The following is a 24,067-nucleotide window of genomic DNA, read 5'->3' as shown; positions in this document are numbered from 1 at the left end:
GAGCAGCTCGCTGGAGGCCCAGGGTCTGGGTCAGGAGAAGACATAAGCCCACTGATACCTGCTGCTTGGTTTGATCTGGTGTTAACAGTCTGCCTTATTTGCTCCAAGTTTTTTTTGTTTTTTGTTTTTTAAGGAAAACAGGGTAAAGCCCAGAGCCCTGGTACCCAATCCCCAGCCGTCTCCCCTCAGCCCTGCCTCTCTGTTAGGGTTCGGCTCCGCCTTTCACCTTCATTGCCAACCCTTCTGCCTGGGCTCCTATTCAGCCTTTGTGCGCTTCCTGGTCCTAGGAGGTGCCGGAGTGGCACACGTGCAGTGCAGCTCTGACCCGTCCTGTTTGGGGTGGTGAGGCTGTTGCGGGCTTTCTGTGTTCAGCTGACATCCAGAAGCTGTTCTCCTTGTGTGGGTGCGAGACCTGATTATTTGCTTTACCTTTCCCATCCTCTGCTCTGCCGGCGTCCAGGCTTGCACTGGGGCCCGGCTCCCTTCCCACCCGCTCCTGGTGCTGACAAGTTCCATATGTTCTGCCAGTCTGCTGAGTGAACAGGGCGGCTCCCTGTTTTTAATCCCTAGTTTCAAATTGAAAACAGCATGTTTTTAAAGAATCCCTATTGATCCCTTGCTGTTCCCTCCTCCCTTTAGCCAGCAGGTCCTCACACCACCCGTAGAGGGGGCACCTGTTGGGCAGGCTGGGCAGTTTAGAGGGTTCGGGGCAGAGTGATATTTTCTTTCTTTACAAGATGGGAAACAAGAATGACTGGGTCTGAGCTTGTTCTGGGTCACAGAACTTGGTTATATGATTCTTTGTGCTTTTCAGTTGTAAAAATCTTTTGGATCTCACATTTGATTAAAAACGGGGCATGAGTAGGTGAGGAAGAAGGGACGCCGAGGCCCAGGAGAGCTGGTCGGCCCTGAAGCACAGCTGTGACGCTGTGTGCACGTGTGAGCGCGGTGCAGGGGGCGCGGGTGGATGCCAGCGCCTCTGGCTGCCAGGGCGCCCCTTCCCATCGCCCTCACAGCCCCTCACAGCCCCTCCCATCGCCCTCACAGCCCCTCCCACCCTTCCCTCTGCAGAGTACAGCGGCCGCCCGCAGCCCTACCCCTTTGAGCGCATGATTTTCGGGGCCTGCGCCGGCCTCATCGGGCAGTCTGCCTCTTACCCGCTGGACGTGGTGCGGCGGCGCATGCAGACTGCTGGCGTCACAGGCCACCAGCGCGCCTCCATCGTGCGCACCATGCGCACCATCGTGCGGGAGGAGGGCGTGGTGCGTGGCCTCTACAAAGGCCTGAGCATGAACTGGCTCAAGGGCCCCATCGCCGTGGGCATCAGCTTCACCACCTTCGACCTCATGCAGATCCTGCTGAGACACCTGCAGAGCTAGGGGCGGGTGGGGTCGGCCGCGCTTGAGCTTCAGTTGGCGGTGGGCCGCTGACTCCTTACGTGTCTGAGCCCAGGGAGCAAAGATGTGCTGGGTTCCACCCAGAAGGCGCACGGATGCGCCTTGTGGAACAAGCTGGGAGCCTGGGGGGCCTGAGCTCAGTGCGGCCCAGGTCTGAGGGGAAAGCCAGGGGCCCTCGTGAGTTGTTGGGACTGGGGGCGGGGTTCCCATGCCTTCCTCTTCTGGCCTCAGCTGGGCTGAGGCTGCCTCTGGAGGCGTTAGCCGGAACGCCCTGAGTGGGGCGTAGCCAGCGCTGCCTTCTGGGGTGTTCTTTGCCCTTGGACAGGCTCCTGGTTCTAGGGACCTGGTCCCCACTAGGCTCAGAGCCAGCCCTCGCCTGCCCCTTGCTGTTCTGAGTCCGTGTTCTTGGGCGGAGGTAGGAGGGGGTGGGGGAGCCCCAGAGAGTGTGGGGCCAAGGCCTCCCTGAGACCAGCCTTCTGCTCAGCTGTAGCTCCAAGAGCAGCCTCCCACCCTGCCCCGCCTTTCCCTGCCTTCACCTGTTTCCCAGGTGACTTCTCCCCCCCAGAGCCTGAGGCTTCTCCCAAGAGTGTTGTCCTGACCGCAGACTCCTGATCCCAGGCCCCAGAGCTTGGTCTTCCCCTCGGTGACCCCCCCCCACCCAGTTTGTTCGGTTCCCAGGAGAGTCACGCCTCCAGGCAACAGGGTTTGAGAAATCGCCACGGGTTTGGGTCCGAGCCCCAACCTGGAGGCGTCTTCCTGGATTGCCAGGAAGCTCTTGGCCCCGCTCCCCTGACTGCAGTGATGGGGGCTGGGCCTCAGGCCCTGACCCTCTGCGCTTAGTGGTGGGGGCTCCTGGGGGGGCACTCGTGGCATCCAGCACATTGTGGGCACCCCCCGAGCAGTTACTTGGCTGGGACCTGGGGCAGTTTGAGGCCTGTGGGGTTGTCTGCTTTCCTGTGAATGGAGAACACGGAGGCTGGACGCCTTGATTCTCCCAGAGTGAGAGCCCGAGGCCATCTGGGGGCAGGGCAGGATGCTCAAAAGAGTCAGGCCCCCGGGGAGCTGGTCCTGCGGAGGCCCCAGGGCCCACCAGGACCCCTTGTTTTCTCATGACGTTTGGAGTTTGATTTTTGCTTTTGTTTTTCAAGACGGCTGGCCCTGGGTCTAGATACCATAAACCCTAGCCAGTCCAGTCTGGTTCCAGGAGCAGGACAAGCAGAGGGCCGGTTTTCCCAGTGGGCTCAGCAGCCATGAGGTGTGAGAGTCTGAGAGGCTGTGCTTCTGCCACACGTGCATTTCCGATTGTGACTTCCACTCCCTCCTTCTATTCTCTCCTGTTTCCATTTTTCTTGCCTTGGTCCCCTGGGTGCGGAGACCCCTCCTTCTGTCCTTCCTGCATGTCTCCACCAGCCACCCCCAGTCTTGTTCCCAGACTCTAGTTCCCCGGGGGCCCGAGCTGTCCTGTTGGGTAAGCGTCACACCCACCTTCTCTCCCAGCCTTGCCCAGTGCTCAGGAGAGGCAGGGGCACCCCTCACAGGGAGACAGGATGGGAACATGAGGGTGCCCAGGCTGGGGGTCCACCCCTGGTGGGTGAGACCGAATGGATGTTTAGGCAGTGCCCTCCTCTGAGCTGCAGGCTGGGCAGGAGCAGGGAGGCCCCAGGGTTACCGGCCCCAGTGCGCCTCTTCAAGGTGGCTCCCAGCCAAGTGCACCACGGCGGCGCCGACTCCCCTCACCCCCAAGCCCTGCACACAGTCGGACCTTTGCCCTAGGCAGTCATACCCCTCTCACTGATTGCCTGGCCTGATTTGGAGTTACATTTTGATGCCATGAAGACACTTTGTTTATATATAATGTTTATATATTTTAAAGATTTGTGCCAAGAGAGTATATTTAATAAAAATCAAAATGATTTTTTTTTCTCCTGCCCATATCTCTTCTTCGGCTCTGATCCTCATCCCCTAGGAACCAAAAAACATGGTTGAAGTTATTTTGACAGATTGTTGAATAACCTTTTTTTTTTTTTTAATGTAATTGCTATATGGATTATTAATCCCGACCTCGATTTGGTCAGAATTTGCTAGAAAATGCAAACCGCACGAAGAGTTTTCCGTGAACAGTAGGCCTGGCTCTCTGTCCCTTTGCAGGGACATCTCCCGAGGCCAGTGCCCCCTTCCGGGAAGATCCTGTGTGCACACACTTGTCCCTTTGGGGACGTCAGTGGGGACGAGCTGTGGCCTTCAGCGAACACTGCCCCGGAGCCCTGGGTTGGCCCTGTGATGGGTTGAGGCTTCCGGCGTGAGTGTCACTGTCCGCAGGGGCAGGGGGGTGAGGCCACCAGAGGGCTCCCGGGGGCACTGAGACTCGCCTCACCTGCAGCCCACCGTGCAGAATGACTTGCAGCCCCCACCCAGACCGAGACCAGGAGTGGGCGCCTCCGCGGGCAGGGCAGAGACGGGGCCAGGTGAGCGCGCGCGCACGTGCACAGAGGCGAACCAGGCCCCAGGACGGCCCGCTGAGCTGCTCCGCGCCACATTCCGCCAGCCGCATTTCTTGCAGGTCGGTGGCTGTCAAATACAGGATGCGTATTAGCAGCAGTTTAGTGTTCCCCAGGGGCATGGCCTATGATGAGACCCACCAATCCCTTACTGACCAACAGCTAGGTTGTTGCTGAGCTGTTGCCACAACAGCCTGGTTAGTGGCTCCTGGGGGTTCCTGAATGTTCCCCCGACATCCATGCTAACTTCTGGTCAGTACCATTTCTCACACCATCTCCTGAGCCTGAGGGGTGAGGTCGGCCCCTCCTCACTCTCCTCCAACATGTGGCATCCCCTGATACACAGAGGTGAGCTCTTGACCCCATCTGGACCTGTGACAATAAAGATGTTTGCTAACCACTTCCAGAGACACCTTCGAGATGCACCCTCCCTCTTCCACTGGCCCAGGAGATAAAACCCCAACCCTGGTGGTGGTTGGTGCTATCTTGTGACTGCAAGGTAGGGAATAATCCCAGGGTGAAGACGCCACTGCAGAAAGTGGAGCAGAGGAACTTTCCTGGTGGCCCAGTGGTTAAGACTGCACGGTCCCAGCGCAGGGGGGCCCAGGTTCAGCCCCTGGTCAGGGAACTAGATCCCACAGGCCACAGCTAAGACCTGACTTGGCCAAGTAAATTTGTTTTTAAGTAGAGCAGAGATGCGCAGAGAAATTGGATTTCTTGGTGACATTGTTTGGGATGCTAGATTCAGCTTTACCTGAAGCCAAACTGCCTCTCAACTTCCAACACAAGTCATGTTATTCTCTGTATTTAAAACAGAGTTGAATTTCCTGGCCCTTTCCGACACAAACCCCCTTGTATCTACCTCTCTGAGCTCATAAGGTAGTGTTCCTGTAGCCTAAGTTTCTAGGAATGAAATTGCTGGGTAAATATCAGGGACATATTAATAGTATAGTTGATGCAGGTGGCAAGCCCAGCATTCATGGTTCCAATCCTATTTTTAACTGTAAGTCACTTGGAGCCAGCCTAGGGTTCCCTGCTGGAACGCAGTCCAGGAGCCAGCAACTGTGGACCGCTGAAGGGTGTGTGATGCAGCCCCTCAGCACCGGCATGGGGCCGCTCTAAGGCTGCGCATTGTGCTTTTCCCCCTGAGGTCCCCAGCAGGACTCAGCCCAGATTGCCCAGAGTCGCTGGCTCACTGGCACTCCCTGCTGGCTTCTCTCCTGTCTCACATCCCTACCCTCCTAGAGGCTTCCTGAGGTCACCTCTCAGGTGAGGTTCCCGAGTCTTAGAGACAGGGTCATCTTTGGGGGGAAATCTATCCCAAGATGAATAGAAACATCAGCTATTCCTACAAAGAGATTGTGTCCATATACACCACGGGCCCTCGGAGTCTGAGTTTCCTATAGCCACCCTAACAGAGTACCATGGACTGAGTGGCTTAAAATAACAGAACTTAATCTTGTCAAAGTTGGAAGCCAGAGGTCCAGAATCAAAGTGATGGCAGGTTTGGTTCTGAGGGCCAGGAGGGAAGGATGTGTCCTCGATCTATGACTGAGTTCTGACTGACTGGCTTCTTCCCGTGTCTTCCCCCTTGTCTTTCCTCTGTGCTGGTGTAAGCAGGTAAGTTAGGGGGTTCCAGGAGAAAGAGAACCAGGAATGGCTCTCTTGACACAAGAGAAGCCGTTTTGGCCTAAGCCACTTTGTGATCTAAGCCAGGCTGCAATGCTTATCCTTGAACAGATCTCAGTGATTAACGATCTTAAGGGAACAAAGGAAGGCGGGAACAGAAGAGGCAGTCAAACAATAGTAGTAATAAAGCCGAGGCCTAGTTCAGCCTCTTTAAACACATTTAATTGATGTCGATTTATCGTGTCATATTGTGTAAGTTTCAGGTGTGCAGCACAGAATATGTATATTCTTTTTCAGATTCTTTTCCCAGTAATAATCCATCTTCGAGCTCTGCAGGAACTAAGGCCCCAAGCAGGTGGAGGGTGGAATGACATTGATTCTTCTGACTTCAGTCAACTAAAGCTTGGACTCTGTGGACCCCTGCCCCAGTTCTATGCTGAATTCTCTGCTCAAGCCCTTTCATGAATATACATGTACCCTGAGCTTAAAACTTCCCCGGTTTTGCTGTTCAGGGAGACGCTGCTCTGGGAAAGATCCCCAGTGTTTCCCTTACTTGCTGAAAGTCGACATAAGCCCTTCCTTTCGTTCATCTTTGGCTTGGCTGTGTCAGTTGGCTCAACACCTGACAAGAGGTGAACCTGGTTTTCAGGTAACATAAGTTCGGGTCCAAATTTCCTCTTGTAAAAAAAATTTTTTCCCCTCTTGTAAGGATACTAGTCCTACTGGATCCGGGCCCACCCTATCAACCTCATTTTTTAAAGAATTATTTATTTGTCATTTGTATTTCTCAGTTGTGGCGAGCAGGGGCTGCTCTTCGTTGGGGTGGCCGCTTTTGTGGCAGAGCACGCGCTCTACGCGCCTAGGCTCAGTAGGTGCGGCACACGGGTTCAGCTGCCCCACATGTGGGATCCTCGCGGACCAGGAATCACGCCTGTGTCTCCTGCACTGGCGGGTGGATTCTTAACCACTGGACCACTAGTCAAGTCTCCAGCCTCATTTCAGCTTGATCACTTTCAATCCCTATCTCCAAATACAATCATACCCTGAAGTCCTAGGGGTCAGGACCTCAACATAGGAGCTGGGAGGAAGACAGAATTCAGATCATGAACACCAGCCTTTTTGATCTTCCATAATCTGACAAGTTAAAAAACAGCATCTCACGATTTAACACTGCCTGCTTTTTTGTCTCTCCCCGGAGTCCATCTGAGACCGTTCCTTGTAAGAAGAAATCAATTCTTTTCATGTAGTTTCCCCAGCTGTTTTTTTTACTTGTTCCCATGTCAGCTTTCTACCAGGGCTTCGCTTCTTCCTTCCAGGCCTTTGCTAAGCTCTTCCTCCATCATTCCCCTCACTCAGCAATGTAGGCCCTCTGTAGACTCGCCAGGCCCCCACCCACCCTGCCACAACATGCAGAAAGCTGCCTCCCAAACCACTTGAATCCTGTTTGTTAAAAGTGGCTCGCTCCTTTATTTGTTCAGAAGAGTGCCCTCTCCGACGCCGCACACACCCCCTGCAGTCAAACTGGGCAGGTGCTTTCTGGGAACAGTGGCGGGCCGTGGGACCCTCTGCTGCTTGGTCTGGGGAGGTGGTTTCCAGGCAGAAGCTCAGCGTCCAAGGCCGGGCCAACGGCTCAGGCACTGTGGTGAAGGGGGAGCCGCGCAGCAGAAACTCCCGGGAGCGCCTTGCACCTGGGGACACCGAGGAGGTGAGCCGGGGCCCACTGGCCCAGGACCAAACCCAGGACCACAGGAGTGTCTGCAAGAGGGCTACGAGCCCGCCAGATGCTGGTGGAAGTACAGGCCAAAGAGGCTGGAGAGCAGCTGGCAGGCAGCGATCCACCAGATGAGAAAGGCGAGGACTCCGCGGAGGAAGAGAGGCGTGAGCAGGCTGCCCAGGGCCCCAGCGATCAGGGCTGCAGTCTGCTGGGCCTCATCCTCCTCAGGGCCGACCGGGCCATCGTGGGCTGAAGGTGGGGTAGGGGACAGCGTGGGGACCGGGCCCAGGCCCCAGGAGTAGCCGCCTGCAAGAAGAAGGTAGAGGGAGGGGCGGGTGGAGGTACAGGCGGGTCTGGCCTCCGGGACCCCAGACCCCGGCTTCACCCGCCCCGCCCCAGGCTCTACCTGCACCCCATCTTCGGCCCCTTCGCCTCGCTCCTTCCAGCCTCCAGGTTCCCCAGCCTCCGCCCCCTCCCTCATCGCCAGGCCTCGCCTTCACGTCACCTTGATCCATTCCGGGCCATGCCCGCCCCTCACACACCCCATTGCAACCCCAGCCCCGAGCCCCGCCCTGCTGCAACTCCAGACCCCGCCCCCTGGCTCCGCTCCACCGCGCTCCCGCCCAGGCTGGTTCTCACCCAGGGTCTTCAGCAGCAGCGTGCAGTTGAGCGTGAGGATGAGCGGAGTCAAGTACTGCAGGCTCACAACTGTCACGTAGCAGTACACCCGCACCACCTGGGGGGCAGGTAGCAGTGGCTGCAGCCGGGGACCTTCGCGCTCCGGGAAACCTCAGGCCCCGGGGGCCAGGAGCCCACACCCCGAGCCCCGGGTTCCCTCCCCGCCAGCGTTGGTACCCGCTGCTGGATCTCTCGGGCCTCGATGCGGCCGGCCTCCCGCCGCAGCTGTTCCACACGGGTCTTGGCCAGGCACAGGTAGGCCTGCAGGTGGGGCCGGGTCACCGCCAGCCGCAGCAGGCACAGTACCACCAGCACCCAGAGGCGCAGCGAGTCGAAGGCGGAGTCAGACAGCCTGTGCCGAGAGGGGTGACGACGGGGCTAGTGAAGCCTTCCTCAGGCCCGGGACCCTCCCGCAGGACCCAGGGCTCCTCCCTTAGCTTCAGAGTTCGGAGTACCCAGAGGGGGCCCCAGCTGCCATACTCACAGAGAGAAGGACGTGCGCCCCAAGGGAGCCTGGTGCAGGAAGTCCCGGGCCATGGGCTTGGTCCACAGCCACAGGACAAACAGGGGGGATAGGAAGCTGGTGTGCAGGAGGAGCCTGGGGGCAAGCGCAGGGAGCTGGTAGGCGTGGGCATCCACCGCCCCCCTTGGCCCCCTCCGGGCCCCGCACCCAGCACCCCCACCCCCACCCCGCCGGTCCCCCACGTAACTGCAGCATGGGCCGGTCTTCAGACATGGTCAGTGCATCGTGGTGGGTCTGGGCCAGTCGCAGGCCTGGGAAGGTGAGGAAGGCACCCAGCATGGAGCCCACCACCGCCAGCCCCACGCGGATGGCCAGCTTGACCAGAGGAAGACTGGGGGCAGAGAGACGGGTCAGGGGGCTCCTGTGGCAGGCCCGCACCCTGTGTGCAGGTCGCAGCCTGCCGCGGCTCTCCCTCCCTTCCCAGGACTCACGCCCAGTCCCAGCCTTGCATCTTCAGAAGTGGCTCCAAGTTCTGGGACATACTGTCCAGGCCTGGGGAAGACAAAAAGAGGACAGTGTCCAGTAGGCCCCCGGAGCCCCAGGGCCCACTGCCTCACCTCCCGGATATCCATTTGTTCCCCTGATGAGAACATGATGGCGACAGCCAGACCCTGTGACAAGCATGAGGACAAGTTTGCTCCCAGTCTTGTGCAGCTCAGGAGAAGGTGCTAGGCGGACCCTCTTGATTTGACTAGGGGACATGGGGGCACAGGGCACTGAGTCTGAGCTTCCTGGATGCTGGCGGGTCAAGAAGGGCTTTCAACATCCTGGAAAGAATTCTCAGCTCAGGCCCCCACATCTTCCACAGAGCAGAAGCAAATAAATATGAGCTCACAACCAAAATCACCAGACACATAAGGAAACAAAGCATCATCAAAGTGAATCAGCCGAAGAAAAAATAAAAGAAAAGCTTAAATTCCAAAGACTTCAGAAATTGGTATTATAAATTCTGTGTGAAATGACTGAGGAAAGTAAAGGCTGGAGTCACAGAACAGGTGCCGTGGGACTGCCTCAGAGGGCCAAGTGGATTTGCAAAGGAACCGAGCAAGCTCTTCCGAAAGGAAAATCTAATTACTGAAATGGTAGGCTGCTAGCATGCTAGAAACAGTCCGAGGAATTAACTGATGAGTTGGATCTGAAGAAATCACTCAGATTCCAACTCAGAAAGACAAGAAGCTGTGAAATACGAAGGGAGATTAAGAGACGAGGAGGACACGATAGAAAGCTCAATACAAGTTAAGGCAGAGCCCCAAAGCGAGAGAAGAGAGAGAATGAAGGAGAAGAGAGTGGGAGAGAATGACTGAAAAGTCTGCAGAATGCATGATGCATACAGAGTATATAAAACCCGACAAATACAAAGACATCATACCTAGACACACTGTGGGAAAGCTGCGGAATACCAAGAACAAAGAACCCACAGAGCAGTCAGAAGCTACGACAGATCACCTAAAAGGAAGGACAATTAATTTGGCAGTCACTCTCAACAGCAAGAACAGAAAAGAACAAAAAATGTAAGATGGTGGAAACAATGCCAAAGAGGTTAGAAATCACAATAAATGTAAGTGGATTAAACTTGAAGCTAAATGATAACAGCCTGTCAGACCTGATCGTGTTTTAAAGTAGACATGTCTCAACATGAGGTCACCAGAAGGTTGAAAATAAAGTACTAGTCAAAAGAAAGGCAGTACCGTATATTTGAAAGTTGCTAAGTAAGTAGATCTTAAAATTCTCATCACAAGAAAAAAAAAATGTGTAACTAGGTGGGCTGATGGTTGTTAATTAGACATGGTGGTGATTATATTGCAATACACACACGTATTGAACCATATTATACACCTGAAACTAATATGTTATATGTCAATATCTCAATTGAGATAGAACGGAAGGAAGAAAGCAGCTGAAAAGACTATATCGATATGGACAAACTAGGCTAAGATGGAAGTAAATCAGAAGGGGTCAATACATCATGGAAAAAAATGGCTGATTTGCCAGGAAGATGTAGCATTTTCAAACCTGTAAACACCTTGTCAATTAGCTTCAAAATATATAAAGAAAACCCTGACAGAACTACTAAGAGAAATTAAGACTTCCACCATCCCAGAAGTCTGGGGCTTCCCAGGTGGTGCAAGTGGTAAAGAACCCACCTGCGAGTGCAGAAGACTAAGAGAAGAGGATTCGATCCCTGGGTTGGGAAGAGCCCCTGGAGGAGGGCCTGGCAACCCACTCCAGTATTCTTGCCCAGAGAATCCCATGGACAGAGGAGCCTGGAGGGTTACAGTCCATAGGGTCACAGAGAGTCGGACATGACTGAAGCAACTTAGCACAGCACAGTACCATCCCAGAGGGAGATTACCCCTTTTTGTTTCTGATCAGAAACAAAAAGTTAGTAAAGATGGAAATTTGAATTTATTGGACACAGAGAGGAGGAGAATATATGTTAATCAAGAATGCATGGAGCACTCTACAAGGTCAATTAATCTGCAACAAAGGAGGCAAGGATGTACAATGGGAAAAGACAGCCTCTTCAATAAATGATGCTGGGAAAACTGGACAGCTACATGTGAAAAAGCCAAACTGGGTTACTTTCTCACATCATATATAAAAATAAACTCAAAATGGATTAAAGACTTAAATGTAAGATGTGAGACCAAAAAAATCCTAGATGAAAACATAGGTGGTACACACTTTGACATTGGTCTTAGCAATATTTTTTGAACATGTATCTTCAGGCAAGGCAAATAAAAGCAAAAATAAGCAAATGGGACTATATTAAACTAAAAAGATTTTGCACCGTGAAACTATCAACAAAACAAAAAGGCAGCCTAGTGAATGGGAGAGGTAGATTTATGAGTGTTTACATTATTTGGCCTTGTAATTTATATACATGTTCTCATGTATATATATATATTCATCACATAATTTAAAAATTGAAAGGTAGGAAGTATTGGTGATAACAAAGCTCAAGGAGTCAGCAGGGTCATGTGGGCTATGGTGAGGATGTTTATCATTATCCAAAGACCATTAGAGTCTGGTGTTGGGCAGAAGAGGGATCCAAATTATGTTTTTTAAAGATCATTCAAGAAGCAGAAAAAAAATCAAAACAAAAATGAGAAACTGAAAAAAAAGGTACAACTCCTATCACACATAAAGGCTGATTTCCTTAATATACGAAGAGCTCCTACAAATCAATAACATGCTCAACAACCCAGTAGAAAACTGTGCAAAAGAACAAATCTTTCCCCAGAAGGGAAATAGAAATGACTCTTCAACACATGGAAGGATGCTCACCCTCACTTACATTTTCACCCATCAGATCCCCCGAGACAAAAAGGTCTGAGGAAATACATTGGAGAGGATGTGGGGATATGTACGCCCACACATCTCTTTCTGATGGGCAATTTTCCAACAACATTATTAAAATTACAAATGCACTTTCTTGCACAGGGTCACAGACACAAGGTTGCTCCTGTGCAGCACTGCTGTATAATAGCATGGCTTTGCGCAACAGCATTTAATAGGAGAAAGACTCAGATGTCCACCAACTGAGAGCTAGTTAAAGAATCACAGAAAATCCATAAAGTTACAAAATGCAGGATCAAATTACTCTTACTGTGTCACTGTGACATTCTATCACTGTATGTAGCATCTAGGGACAACCTCCAATACTTATTGTTTGTTTTAATTTAAAGTACAGCTAATTAACAATGCTGGGTTAATTTCAGGTACACAGCAAAGTGGTTCAGATATATATACAAAAATCTATTCTTTTTCAGATTACTTTCCACTATATAGGCTATTATGAGATACTGCATTTAATTCCTTGTGCTACACAGTAAGTCCTTGTTGTTTATCTATTTTATATATAATAATGTGTATATGTTAATCCCAAATTCCTATCTCCCCCTCCCCATCCCCTTTGGTAACTAAAAGTTTGTTTTCTATGCCTGTGAGGTTTATTTTTTTGTAAATAAGTTCATTTATATCATTTTTTAAGATTCCACATATAAGTAGTATCATATACTATTAGTCTTTGTCTGACTTACTGCACTTGATATGATAATAATATTGTTTTTAAGAGAAAAAGACAAGGTGTAGAGCCATATGCTCTGTCTTATGTGAATATGGCAATGTGGCACCCTAGGTTTCCTCTGGGGAGGAGAACTAGTGTGAAAGGATGATTTTACTCTATATCCTCTTGTACTTTCTGAATATTACTCTATATATCTATTTCCTCTCCCAAATTGAATTAGAGTGGGTAAATATTAAATCTCCATGGCCGCTGGGTAGCGGACAGCCTGGGGAGCAGAAGGGCCCAGGAAAAGTCCCGGCGCAGGCCCCCATCGGTGAGAGGGGTGCCCTCTCTCCCCAAAGCCCAAGGGGGCACGCAGGTGCCGAGCACCCGTGGAGACTGCCCCGGCCCCAGGGCCCCCTCCTTCACCTACTGCGTGCAGGTGAAAAGGCACTCACACCCCACCCTCACTAGCTCACACAAGGGGGTGATGGAGGTGGCGCCCCCAGGCCCCGGACGCACGTACCTGGCTCCAGGCCCAGCTCCAGCGTCTCCTCCCGCACCACCTGCGCCAGCATGGCCAGCAGCAGGAAGAGGAAGGCAAAGGTGAGGCAGACGGAGCGCTCGCCTCCCTCCTCGGCGCTGAAGTACAGCCGGGTCACCGTCAGGAACACCTTGCTGAGGGCAGGGCTAAGGAGGCCTCAGGTGCCTGTAGTGACCCCCCCACCCCATCCTCCAACCGCAGCCAGTGACCCCCCCAACTCCAGACCACAAACATGGAAGTTCAGGTTCAGAGTGCTGGAGAGCAGGGGCGTGATAAAGCAGACAGATGCTGGGAAAGCCCAGGACACAAGGCTCACTACTCTTCAGGCCTGGGTTACCGGAGAGCGAGTGAGCCTGAGCCTGGCCTCCAGCTTGGCCTCATCACCCTGCCTGTGGTCAGGTAGAAATGGCCAGCGCGGGCTTCCCCGGTGGTCCAGTGGATTCCTGCCAATGCAGGAGGCACGGTACCCAGTCTGGGAAGATCCCTGATGCAACGGAGCAACTAAGCGTATGCGCCACACCTACTGAGCCCACACTGCAGAGCCTGAGAGCCGCCACGACTGGCACCCGTGCACCTGGAGCCCGTGCCGCCCCACAGGAGAAGGCCCTGCAGGGGGAAGCCCGAGCACCACAGCCTGGGGTAGCCCCCGTGCTTCCCTGGGAGCGCAGTGGTTACGACTCGGCCTGCCAGTGCTGAGGACAGGGGTTCGATCCTTGGTCTGGGAAGATCCCACAAGGCTTAAGACGATTTAGCCTGTGTATTGCAACTCCTGAGCCCACGGGCTGTGAGCACTGAAGCCTTCGCACCCTAGGGCCTGTGAGCCACAGCAAGAGAACCTGCCATTCACTCATCTAGAGAGAAAAGCCCACCTGCGACAGCAAAGACCCAGCGAAGCCAAAAGTAAATACTACCAACCAAGGAATAAAAACAGTTTTAAAAAGAAAAAAGCACTGGCCACCAACTCCCTCTTCAGGTCAAGTCCCCCTTACCCACACGGCCTCCCGGCTGCGTTCACAGGTCCTATTTCCTGCTCCTCCGAGAGACGGCCAAAGATACAGCTTCTACCTCTAACCTCTCCTGAGAGGGACGCTCCAGGGCTTTCCAGAACCAGCGGTGTGGATTTCAAGATGGGCTACCTTTCTCTGCAACCCCGTTCCACAAGGACGCCGCCTCCAACTTGGGTCCTCAAAGTCACTGTTTCGCCTCTGTTCTCTGTGCAGCTTAGTAAAGACAATTACAGAGGGGTGTCTCTTTGCCAGTCCCTGCCATCTATCCTGGCCTGTTGAGTTGCTTTGACCCAGAGAAAGGACAAGGATGGGGTGGACCGACTTCAGGCCAAGCCTTAGGGGGCCTGCAGTGCCCCCTTTTCCTTCCTGGCCGCTCTGGGTGAGGAAGCCTGCTCTAACCTGGAGCAGAGATGAAGCAACCCAGCTGAAACCCGGCCACGAAAACAAATAAAAGAGCGGCTGCTTTACCCCCACCGAGTTTCGGGCGGGTTTACCGCACAGCAGCCGGTACCTGATGCGCCAATTCAGTGGGGAGAAGGAGCCTCAGACCCAGCTTCCGGGGGCCTCCACCGCCCCCGGCAGGAGGAAGGATACACAGAGAAAGCGATGGTGAGCAGACACCAGAATACCGCGATGTTGGTCTCCTTGGCTGGGCCCAGCACGTAGTAGTAGGCCTCCGTGAAGAGGTACACGCCGCCTGAGTACACGGCGAAGTCCACAAACCACTGGTACTCCAGGAAGAAGCGCAGGACTGCAGAGAGCACGCCATCAGCCCCCAGCTTAGCCCGCCCAGGAGACCACTGGTACTCCAGGAAGATGCGCAGGACTGCAGAGAGCACGCCATCAGCCCCCAGCTTAGCCCGCCCAGGAGACCACTGGTACTCCAGGAAGAAGCGCAGGACTGCAGAGAGCACGCCATCAGCCCCCAGCTTAGCCCGCCCAGGAGGCTCCCCACCAGCTCCACCAGGGTGTGTGGGGGGGTGGGCACCCAGCTGTTACCAAGCGCATCGACAGCTGTGAGCGGACAGGTCTCCAGCTGGAACGGGGCGTCTCGGGGCACAGATAACGGCTTCTCCTCAATACAGCCACTGGCCCGCCTGGGAGCAGGGGAGATGAGCGGGAATGGTGTCGGCAGCCTCCCTCTTCCCCTGTCCAGGGAGCCATGGGGGCCTCGTCCACCCCAGCTTGGGAGGCTCTAGTATCACCCTCAGAGCACAGGAGGAGCTGGTCTAGAGGGTACCTTCACCCCAGCCTGGGTGTCCTCTGAACGCCAGCGGGTGGCCACCACCCACCCACAGGGCTGGCCCCGAGCAAACTTCCGATGAGCATTGGATGCCAGCGGGAGGCAAACAGTGAAAGACAGCGACCACCTCCTCAGCCTGGGGGTGTTCCCAGTTCTCCTGGGGTACCTCCAACTTGCCTGTGCCCAGAGCAGTGCCTGGAGGTGTGCAGGGCAGGCGCTGTGCCCTCAGGGTCTCCCCTGGCAGGGAGCCACAGGCCTCAGGCTGGGGCTTCACTCACCGCTCCTTCCTGCCCCTGGGCTTCTGCTTCCCTGCCAGGGCCCGCAGCTCTTCCTCTGAAGGGTGCTTGTATCGGAAGAGACTGAAGGCAAACAGAGGCCATCAGGAAAGCCTGGGCATGGAGGGGACCAATGTGAACCTCAAAAGCTGAGACTGGCCCTGATAAGCCTGGGACAGGATGGGCAGGGGTCACCGAAGGTCAAAGGAAGGGTGGGGGAGGTGGGCGGGGGTCGACAGGGGAGTGCCACAGGGGGCCTAGACACCCTAGACTCTTCTGGCTTAACTCTCCTGGCGGAACTGGCATGTGAATTGTCCTGGAAAGAGAGTTCACAGTTGCCACTGGGTTTTCAAAAAGGGTCCAAGACGCAAACCCTGACAAAGTTTTAGGAAATAAGATCTATAGGCAGAGTAGGGAGTAAGGGGAGGCGGAGTCGGGGAGCAGCTACCCCTTTGAGTGTGGAGATGGTCTCAGCGATGTGTACCATCTGTCAAAACTGATCCAACTGTGTGCTTCAAATATCTGCAATTATTGGGTCAATTATCTCAATAAAGTTCTTAAAAAAAAAGCCCTCGCCTTACAGGGCGTGAGGCGGGGCTGGGGAAAACAAGGGGGCGGAGCCTCTGGGGGCCCGCCCACCGCCCGGGGAGGGGGCGTGGCTCACCTGCCATTGCAGAGCAGCCAGCGCGCGAAGGAGCAGTGCGGCGCCAGCCTATGCATAAGGGTGGCAGTGAGCAGCGTCACCACCAGCTGCACTCCGAGGACCGCCTGCGGGAGGAGACAGGAAAGGCAGTGCCTGCTAGAGGGCCACAGCTCACCTTCGAAAACCGGCTCTTTATAGAGAGACGCTGAAGCTGAAGCCAGGTGGGGGAGGGAGGCCCTCCCTGGCTCCGGCTGCTTCTTGGGGAACGGTCCGAGGGTGGGCTCAGACCCAACGCTGGGAGCCCCAGCAAGGCGCGGGTCCCGCCCCATCACCTGGCAGGGGTATGCGGTGGCGGAGAGCACGTGCTGGAGCAGAGACTGGGGCTCAGTATCCTCCTGTGCTAAGGATTTAAGGTAACAATTCCCTGAGCCTGTTTCCTCATCTGCAAATGGGGTGCTTCCTATTGTTTCATATACTCTCACGACCACCTCTGGGACCTACAGCGAGCCGGGGACACCCAGTGAAAGCGACTCCTCTCCCAGGGTACCCCCCCCCCCACTCACGCACCAATTGTGTCTCAGCTGAACTTCCAGCTTCACTGTTCACCCAGCTGACTGACTGTCCCCCACGTCTTCTTCCATCTGAAATTATCCCTGAAAATTGAAACCATCCTTTCTCCCTCTCCCTTCCTTTGTAATCAACCAAGAAGAAAAGAGGTCTGGTCTATTTCTGGCCACTACCTGTTTCAGGATTAACATTTACACATTTGAGTGGGATGAATTTTTTTAATTAGGAATTTTCTCACTAAGTGCTACTAACAACATTTTAAACATATTTCCATATATGTTTATGGAACATAAACAAGCATAACACATTTCCATATACCTATTTTAAAATGTTTTAGAAAAAAAATGTTTCTGGTAATCAGTCTGAAGATGGGTTTTCCTGCGTGAATGTAGTAAATAACCATTTGCAAACAGTGGGAAGTCATGCAGTCGTGTTTGAATTTTTGTGACCCCCCATGGGCTGTAGCCCACCAGGCTCCTCTGTCCATGGGATTTCCCAGCCAAGAATACTGGAGTGGATTGCCATTTCCTCCGCCAGGGGATCTTCCCGACCCAGGGACGGAACTCATGTCTTTTCTGTCTCCAGCATTGCCAGGTGGGTTCTTTAACAGTAGCGCCACCTGGGAAGCCGACTTGCTATCAGTAATTATGTAAGATAAAGTGCTTAGGAAGGCTGTCAGCTACTATTATGGTATTAGCAACTAAATGAAATAAAGATTATGTTAATGTTAAAACTAACTATTAAAATTATCCTTTAATCAGGCCAAAATAAGCTAATTTCAATAGGAAAACCTCTAATGTGATGGCTATGGGGCTTAGCCCTGTAATTCAGAATGACTGTTGAGAAATTCATCTTTAAAATAAAAGGACTAATAGGATGTTTTCTCTATGTTGTGACTTGTAAATTGAGACCAGGAGCATTTTTTCAGTAAGGAGGTGGGGCATCATCTTTCTGGTCTCACTGCTCACCCTTACCCCTACCCAAGTGCAGACTGGTTAGCAGGCATTAATGACCAAGAGCCCAGTGGACGGGCTCTCTAAACGGCCCGCCCTTCCCCATGGACCCCCCTCCTCCACTCCTCCCTAGGAAATCCAGCACCTCCCAGCAGCTGCTCTCCAGTCTCCCTAGCTCTCCAGACACCTCTCCCTTGTGACCCAGCCCCTGGCAGGGTTTTAACCACCGACACAGCCCAGCACAACTCCAGCCCACAGGCACTTCCAGCCAAGATCTCTCTGCTGAGCTCGCAGACCATGCCTCCTCCAGGCCCTTCCCTGGAGACTCCAGCACCCACCCATCCCTCTCCTGGACACGGCTCCTCCAGGCGGCCCAGGACCTTCCCAGTCTCACAAATGAACGTCCAGCTCCACTCCTCAGCCCGCAAGGCCCGGCAGACCCTGCTCGGGACCAACCTGCCTCACTCCCCAGCTCTCGCCCCCAACGCCCTCTGTGCCCAACCATTCGGGTCTCAGAGACACTCCCAGACCCCAGGGCTCTCCATCACTAACCCCATTACCCCCGACACCTCTCAGGGAGGAGACCCATGGTTCAAACTGTGATCCCAGCACCTAGGAGAGGAAGAGAAGACAAGGAAGGCATGCATCCCCCCACCTAAGGCTCCCAAGGTCCGTCCAACGATGTTTCTCATGGCCCTCCCCCAACAGCTCTGGTCTTAGGGTCCACGCTCTGCAGATCTCGAAAGATCTCTGGAGCCTCCCATCACCCCATGTCCCTCCTCTGCTCAACCCCTTCCCTAGATCAGTGATCCCAGAATCCTGCGAAGTAACATCAAATCAGTGCGGCAGGCTTCCCTGCTGGCTCAGAGGTAGAGAGTCCACCTGTCAATGAAGGAAACACAGGTTCGGTTCCTGGGCAGGGAAGATCCCCTGGTGAATGAAATAGCAACCCACTCCAGTATTGTTGGGAAATCCCACGGACAGAGGAGCCTTGCAGGCTACAGTCCACGGGGTCACAAAAGAGTCGGACATGACTTAGCCACTCAACAACATCAATGGGACTTTCCTGCGTGCCATTTCAGACAGCCATTCCCTTCACCTCCTACAGTGTCCCACACCCTGGAATGACCTCCTCTTTCACCAACCCCTTTCATCAATGCTCTTACTTCAGATCCACCTCCAACACCCCACCTCAGGGACGGCCCCTACTGCAGGCAAGGTCAGGCCCCTTTCCCAGCCCCTCCAGTCTGTGGCTGCCTCTGCCCAGTCCTAGGGACTGGGGTGGGGGGTGGGGCCTCTGCCCTCACCCAACACCAGCCTTGCCCACAGAGGCCAGGATAATGAAGAATAAACTGAATGGGTTGGACCCAGAACCACGTGAGACCTGAGGGTTCCAACTGTTCTCTCTCCAATTCTGGGGCCCTCACCCGCCCAGAGCCCACCTTGAGCCCTTCAGCATGCACCCCCCCACCCCAGCTCCTGTCCGCTCAGGATTTTCCCTGGTCCTTCAGCACACCCCATACCCCGAGGGAGCCCAGATGGACCCTGTCGGTGCGTCCCCACGCTCCCGCAGGACACCGTGCCCAGAGTGGGCCCCAGTCGGACCCAGATCTCCCTCGCGGGGCTCCGAAGGTGTTCAGATCCCCAGCACCTTCCAAGGGACGGCCCCTCAGCAGGACTCCAGGCCCCTAGAAGGCACCCCAGGGACTTGTCAGAACCCCACAAAGCTCAAGGCCTTCCAGTTCCCTTGCACAACCGCGACCCCCCTCATAGATCGCGGAGTGAGACCTAACCCCAGAGAGGGAAGCACAGCCCTCAGCGCTATCCCGAGTCCCTCAGAGCCCTCAGTCCCCACAGGGGGATCTCCGTCTCCTCGGTGTTTCCTGGACTCCCCCACGGCGGAATCCGTAGCCTCTCAGGGGGCCGCATGCTAAGAGTTGCGGGCTTACCATGTTGCGGACTGGAGCGCGGCGCGGGGACCCCTGGGCCTGGCGCTCAGAGCTCAGCGCGGAACTCGACCGATCAGAATCCGATTTTGGCCTGACAAGCAGCCTATCCAACCAATCGTCAGGCTTGGAGTCACTCGCATTGCTTGGCGGAAGTTGTAGTCTAAAGATGTTTGACGCGCTCCGATCCGGGACTCTGGGACCCCAGGGAGACCACTGTTTCTGAGACCCAGTCTCCTCACCTGCACCTATTTCGCAGGTTTAAAGCGAATATACTTATTCATCAAGTCACCGTCTCCCGCTAGAGAGTTCGGAGCGTGAAACTCCAATGGTCAAGAACATTCGGTGACCCTCACTGACTGCTCAGACTGAATTCAGAGTCCTCTGCCTGACCTCAATCTGCTGCCAACACTATTGTACTCACAACAGTACAGCTAGCTACCAGCCCTGCTTTCTTGTATCTTCCCCCCAACCCTTTATTTCATCTGGCAAAAGCCTTATTCATCTCTGGTTGCAAGTGGGGGCCGGGGGTGGGGGTGGGGGTGGGGGTGGGGGTGGGGGAGGCCAACCTACATGGGCTCCAGTAATAAAGGGGAAACGCTGGCCCGTGTGAAAACTCCAAAAGCATTGTCAGCTTCCGGCATGGCTAGAGCAAGAACGAAATGTCAGCCTCAGGAATCTACTGTTTTCTGTTTCAAGGCTTAGAGGAAAGGGCGTCCAGCCCAAGTTTTGCAGCTGTATTTCTATGGATAAGTCAGTACGTCTGCCTGAACGTGGACATATTCTGTGGGTGTGACAGGGTTTTTGTGGGGCCTGTGTACAGTTGTATATGAATATACACATGTATATATACTATATATGTATATTTGTATATAACTATACAAGTATGTCGGAGAAGGAGATGGCACCCCACTCCAGTACTCTTGCCTGGAAAGTCCCATGGACGGAAGAGCCTGGTGGGCTGCAGTCCAGGGGGTCGCGAAGAGTCAGACACTACTGAGCGACTTCCTTTCACTTCTCACTTTCATGCATTGGAGATGGAAATGGCAACCCACTCCAGTGTTCTTGCCTGGAGAATCCCAGGGACAGGGGAGCCTGGTGGGCTGCCGTCTATGGAGTCGCACAGGGTCGGACACGACTGAAGCGACTTAGCAGCAGCAGCATTGCCTCTGTGAGTGTTCTTGTCTTTGTGTATGAGCATATGTGGATGTCTGTTTGCAGGAGATTCACTCTGTGACTTTGATCCTCTGGACCCAATGTGTTGGCTTGAGAGAGGGTGGATGACAGAGGCAGTGAGGACCACTAGGATTTCACAGGTCCGACATGGGGGTCATGAGACATCCCTTGGGGCTGCAGCGCCCAGGTGGAATCCAGAGAAGCTGGGGTTTGGGGAGGGTGTCAGAAAAGGTGGACCAAGAGAAAAGGGGGCCTGTTGCTGCAGGTCCATTGCTTGCCAGGCTGGAGGGCTGACTCGACTGTTTCTGCAGCAGATCAGGGTGCTGGGACAGTTGTCTCCGTTGCATTGATAGATATACTGAGACTCTGGAAGGCCCTAGTCTCTAATCCACACCCAGATTCTCCTGGGGCCATAGGGTTTCTGCGTCTAGGCATCACAGCGCCCTCATGTGGTGAACTGCAGGCAGCTCGCACATATCCTGGCCCGTGGAGCTCTGATCCCTCTGGAGCCTTTCCCTGTTGCAGAAAAGGCAGCTACATCTTCCGGGTGCTTATTCCCAAATTCCTAAGTTGGCCTTAAATTCTTTCTCTTGCTCCATACCTGACCTGTTAGTCCCTGCCAATGGCTCCACCTTCCAACTGTGCCCATTGTCCCACCCAGCCCCCGTCCCTCCCTTCACAGCCTCCACCCAGTCCAGCCTCATCTCCCACCCGCAACCCCCTCCTCCCCGGTCTCCTGCAGCTTCCATTCCCCTTTCCCCACCCACCCCCACAGTCTGTTTTCCCAGGCATCTCAAAGGCACCTGTTAGCACTTAACCCGACTGTATTCCTTCTCTGCTTGAAACCAGCCATTGCTCCCCCCTCACGCAGAACAAATGCCCAAGTCTGCTCTTGGCCCATGTACTCCACCCTTCACTGTTTGCTCAACACATCAGTTCTTTAAAGAAATAAGAATAATAACTCTATGTCTATATTTGGCTGTTCTGTGTCTTCATTGCCGCGCAGGCTTTTCTCCAGGTTCGGCAGGCGGGGGCTCCTCTCTAGGCGCGGTGTGCAGCCTTCCCGCTGTGCGGCTCCTCTTGTTGCAGAGCAGTCTCTGGGCTGCAGTCGGGCTCAGCAGTCGTGGCTCCCGCGCTCTAGAGCACGGCCCCGTAGCTGCTCCCCAGCATGTGGGATCTTCCCAGATCAGGGAACGAACCCTTGCCTACTGCACTGGCAGGCAGATCTTTACCCTGAGCCACCAGGGAAGCTCCAGTTCCTTTAAAATATATATATATCTATTTGGCTATGTCTAGTCTTAGTTGCAGTGTGTGGACTATTTAGTTGCAGCCTGCAGGGTCTAGTTCCTTGCCCAGAGATCAGACCCAGGCCCCCTGCATTGGGAGTGTGGAATCTTAGCCACTGGGCCCCCAGGAAATACCAGCTTTTCAGGTATGCAGTGGGAAGCCTTCCTCATTCCCTGTCCTACACTGCACGTATTATGTTGCTCGTTCCACACTGGACATTCCCCTATTCTGCGTTCTCTGTTCCACACTGGATGTTCCTGTTGCCCGTTTTCCACTGGACGGTCTTCATTGTCTGCTCTGCACTGAGTGAGTCCGTGTTCTCTGCCCTACACCGGCTATTCCATTTCCCCTAGTCCTCACGTAGTCCCTCTGTCTCACGTCCCACAATTTCTGGCCACATTGAGGTCCACGCGCTCATTCCACACTGTTTCACTGTCTCTATTCATAGTGCTCTCAAAAGTGCATCTTTCCTATCTCCGACTTTCATCGTTGTTTTCATCCAAGTCAGAGTTCCCACTGTGCTTCCAGCCAGTGGCCAAGCTCCTGGGAGACTTGGACCCCCTCTGATGATGACAGTGGCTCTGGCCAGCATCACCATGTGTTCTCAGAAAGACTGGGGGTGGGACACTCCCACACAACCGTCCTTGCTTCCACTGTCACAGAGCCAGCAGGGGCAGAGCGAGCACTGGGCGCAGGGGCGTCTCCAGAGCCTCGTAGCCTGCCCACAAGCGCACCTTAATGGACTTGAGTAGACACACACGCACGGCACGCGTCATGCCGCTCCTCCTTTTTCATTCCTCAGCCTCAGACGAAAAATATGGAGCAGACTCCCTGGAAGCCAAGATAGATTTATTTATTATTGTGCGTGCTAAGTCGCCTCAGTTCTTGTCCAGCTTTTTGTGACTCTATGGACCGTGTCCCACCAGGCTCCTCTGTCCATGGGATTCTCCAGGCAAGGATACTGGAGTGGGTTGCCATGCCCTCCTTTAGAGGATCTTCCCAACCCAAAGATCAAACCGTGTCTCTTATGTCTCCTGCGTTGGCAGGTGGATTCTTCACCACTAGCACCAGCTGGGAAGCCCCATTTAGTATTATTTCACTTTAGTTTGAAACTAGACGTGGGGACTTCGGAATCCAGAGGGCACTGTTGGGCGCCACCTAAAGGCAGATGGTGAAAGTGCAACCTCCCGGGCTTGAACAGAGCCACACCCATCAGCCCTGGAGGCCCCCCGGCGTTTGAAAGCAGCCCCCATTTTTATGAATTCCACACTGGGCACTGACTTCAGGGCCCGGCCCACCTTCTTATCCACCATGTGGGTAAGATCTAGAGGTTGAAAAGGGGCCGTTTCTGGCCATACCTCAGTTTCCCCCAGAGGACTGGCTGCCTTGCCCTCTCTCTTCCTCCTAAGTGCCTGGCCCTGTGTCTGGTTGCATGCGGAGCTGTGACTGCGACACTGTGGCGAGGAGGCGGCCTGGGGAGGGGGGCGGTTCTAGTTTGGCAGTTCATGCACCGCATGTGCAAGGCCAGGGTCCCTGAGACCCCCGAAGGGTACCCCAGGTGGAGAGATTCGCACTCGCATAGCGACCGTGGTGCGTGTGGCGATGGTGCTGCTGGGCGTGGCAGGGGGGCTGTGTGCTCAGCCAGGTGCCCAGAGTGCGCTGTCACGGGCTGGGGCGCAGACAGCGGAAGGGACAGTAGGAAGGGACAGAAGGAAGCAGGTGGGAGGATTTAGGACCTGAGTCTGAGTTGGGGGAGAGAGCTCTGCAGCTGAACTTAAACACTCCACAGAGGCCTTGAGTTCACCCCACAGCCTCTGCATTCCCTGCAGGCTTCCCTGTGTAAGGGGGAACTCCCTGTATGAGTTGCGTGTGAAGCCCTTCACCCCCACATCCGAGCCATCCACAGGTCCTGGTGGCTGTGCCCCCAAACACATCCTGGAGTGTCCCTCCACTGCGCCCCCGGTCTGGTCCCTCTTTT

General features: G+C 54.3%; 2 protein-coding genes across 14 annotated transcripts in view; one reads left to right on the top strand and one right to left on the bottom strand.

The window, feature by feature from the left end:
• The window catches only part of SLC25A42 (solute carrier family 25 member 42), a 42,619-nt gene extending 39,300 nt beyond the window's left edge, over positions 1-3,319 (top strand). For all 5 annotated transcript variants that reach the window (XM_027969360.3, XM_060416181.1, XM_042249589.2 and 2 more), the window contains exon 8: positions 1,072-3,319. In XM_027969360.3, coding sequence (XP_027825161.1) covers positions 1,072-1,379 — 308 coding nt within the window. In that variant the 3' untranslated portion in view covers positions 1,380-3,319. The remainder of the gene's footprint in view (positions 1-1,071) is intronic.
• A 2,383-nt stretch (positions 3,320-5,702) lies between these two features.
• TMEM161A (transmembrane protein 161A) lies at positions 5,703-19,677 on the bottom strand. 9 transcript variants are annotated; one of them, XM_042249582.2, is made up of 14 exons: positions 19,630-19,677; positions 18,336-18,562; positions 16,728-16,813; positions 16,182-16,285; positions 15,521-15,601; positions 14,999-15,096; positions 14,594-14,825; positions 12,975-13,126; positions 8,871-8,931; positions 8,627-8,770; positions 8,401-8,514; positions 8,094-8,268; positions 7,878-7,974; positions 5,703-7,544 (listed from the first exon to the last, which is right to left on the bottom strand). In XM_042249582.2, exons 2-14 carry the CDS (start codon positions 18,370-18,372, stop codon positions 7,291-7,293), a joined length of 1,635 nt encoding a protein of 544 aa, XP_042105516.1. In that variant the 5' UTR covers positions 18,373-18,562; positions 19,630-19,677; the 3' UTR covers positions 5,703-7,290. The 9 variants fall into 9 exon arrangements, with proteins under 9 accessions (XP_042105516.1, XP_060272158.1, XP_060272159.1 ...); XM_060416175.1 differs by having other exon boundaries at positions 18,336-19,677; XM_060416176.1 differs by having other exon boundaries at positions 14,594-14,750; positions 18,336-19,677.
• Between the last annotated feature and the right edge of the window lie 4,390 nt (positions 19,678-24,067).

This window comes from Ovis aries, chromosome 5 (assembly GCF_016772045.2).
Source record: "Ovis aries strain OAR_USU_Benz2616 breed Rambouillet chromosome 5, ARS-UI_Ramb_v3.0, whole genome shotgun sequence".
In the NCBI taxonomy this organism is placed as follows: domain Eukaryota; kingdom Metazoa; phylum Chordata; class Mammalia; order Artiodactyla; family Bovidae; genus Ovis; species Ovis aries.
This window is presented reverse-complemented; position numbering and strand designations above follow the sequence as displayed.

Bases quoted from the DNA above. Each gene is read 5' to 3' on its own strand.
- TMEM161A (XM_060416175.1), bottom strand. From the start codon at position 18,372: ATGAGAAACATCGTTGGACGGACCTTGGGAGCCTTAG. The intron at 16,286-16,727 runs GTGCGTGAGTGG...CTCCTCCCGCAG, and splicing joins GTTCAGCTGAGACACAATTG to GCGGTCCTCGGAGTGCAGCT. The intron at 7,975-8,093 runs GTACCAACGCTG...CCTGCCCCCCAG, and splicing joins CCCGAGAGATCCAGCAGCGG to GTGGTGCGGGTGTACTGCTA.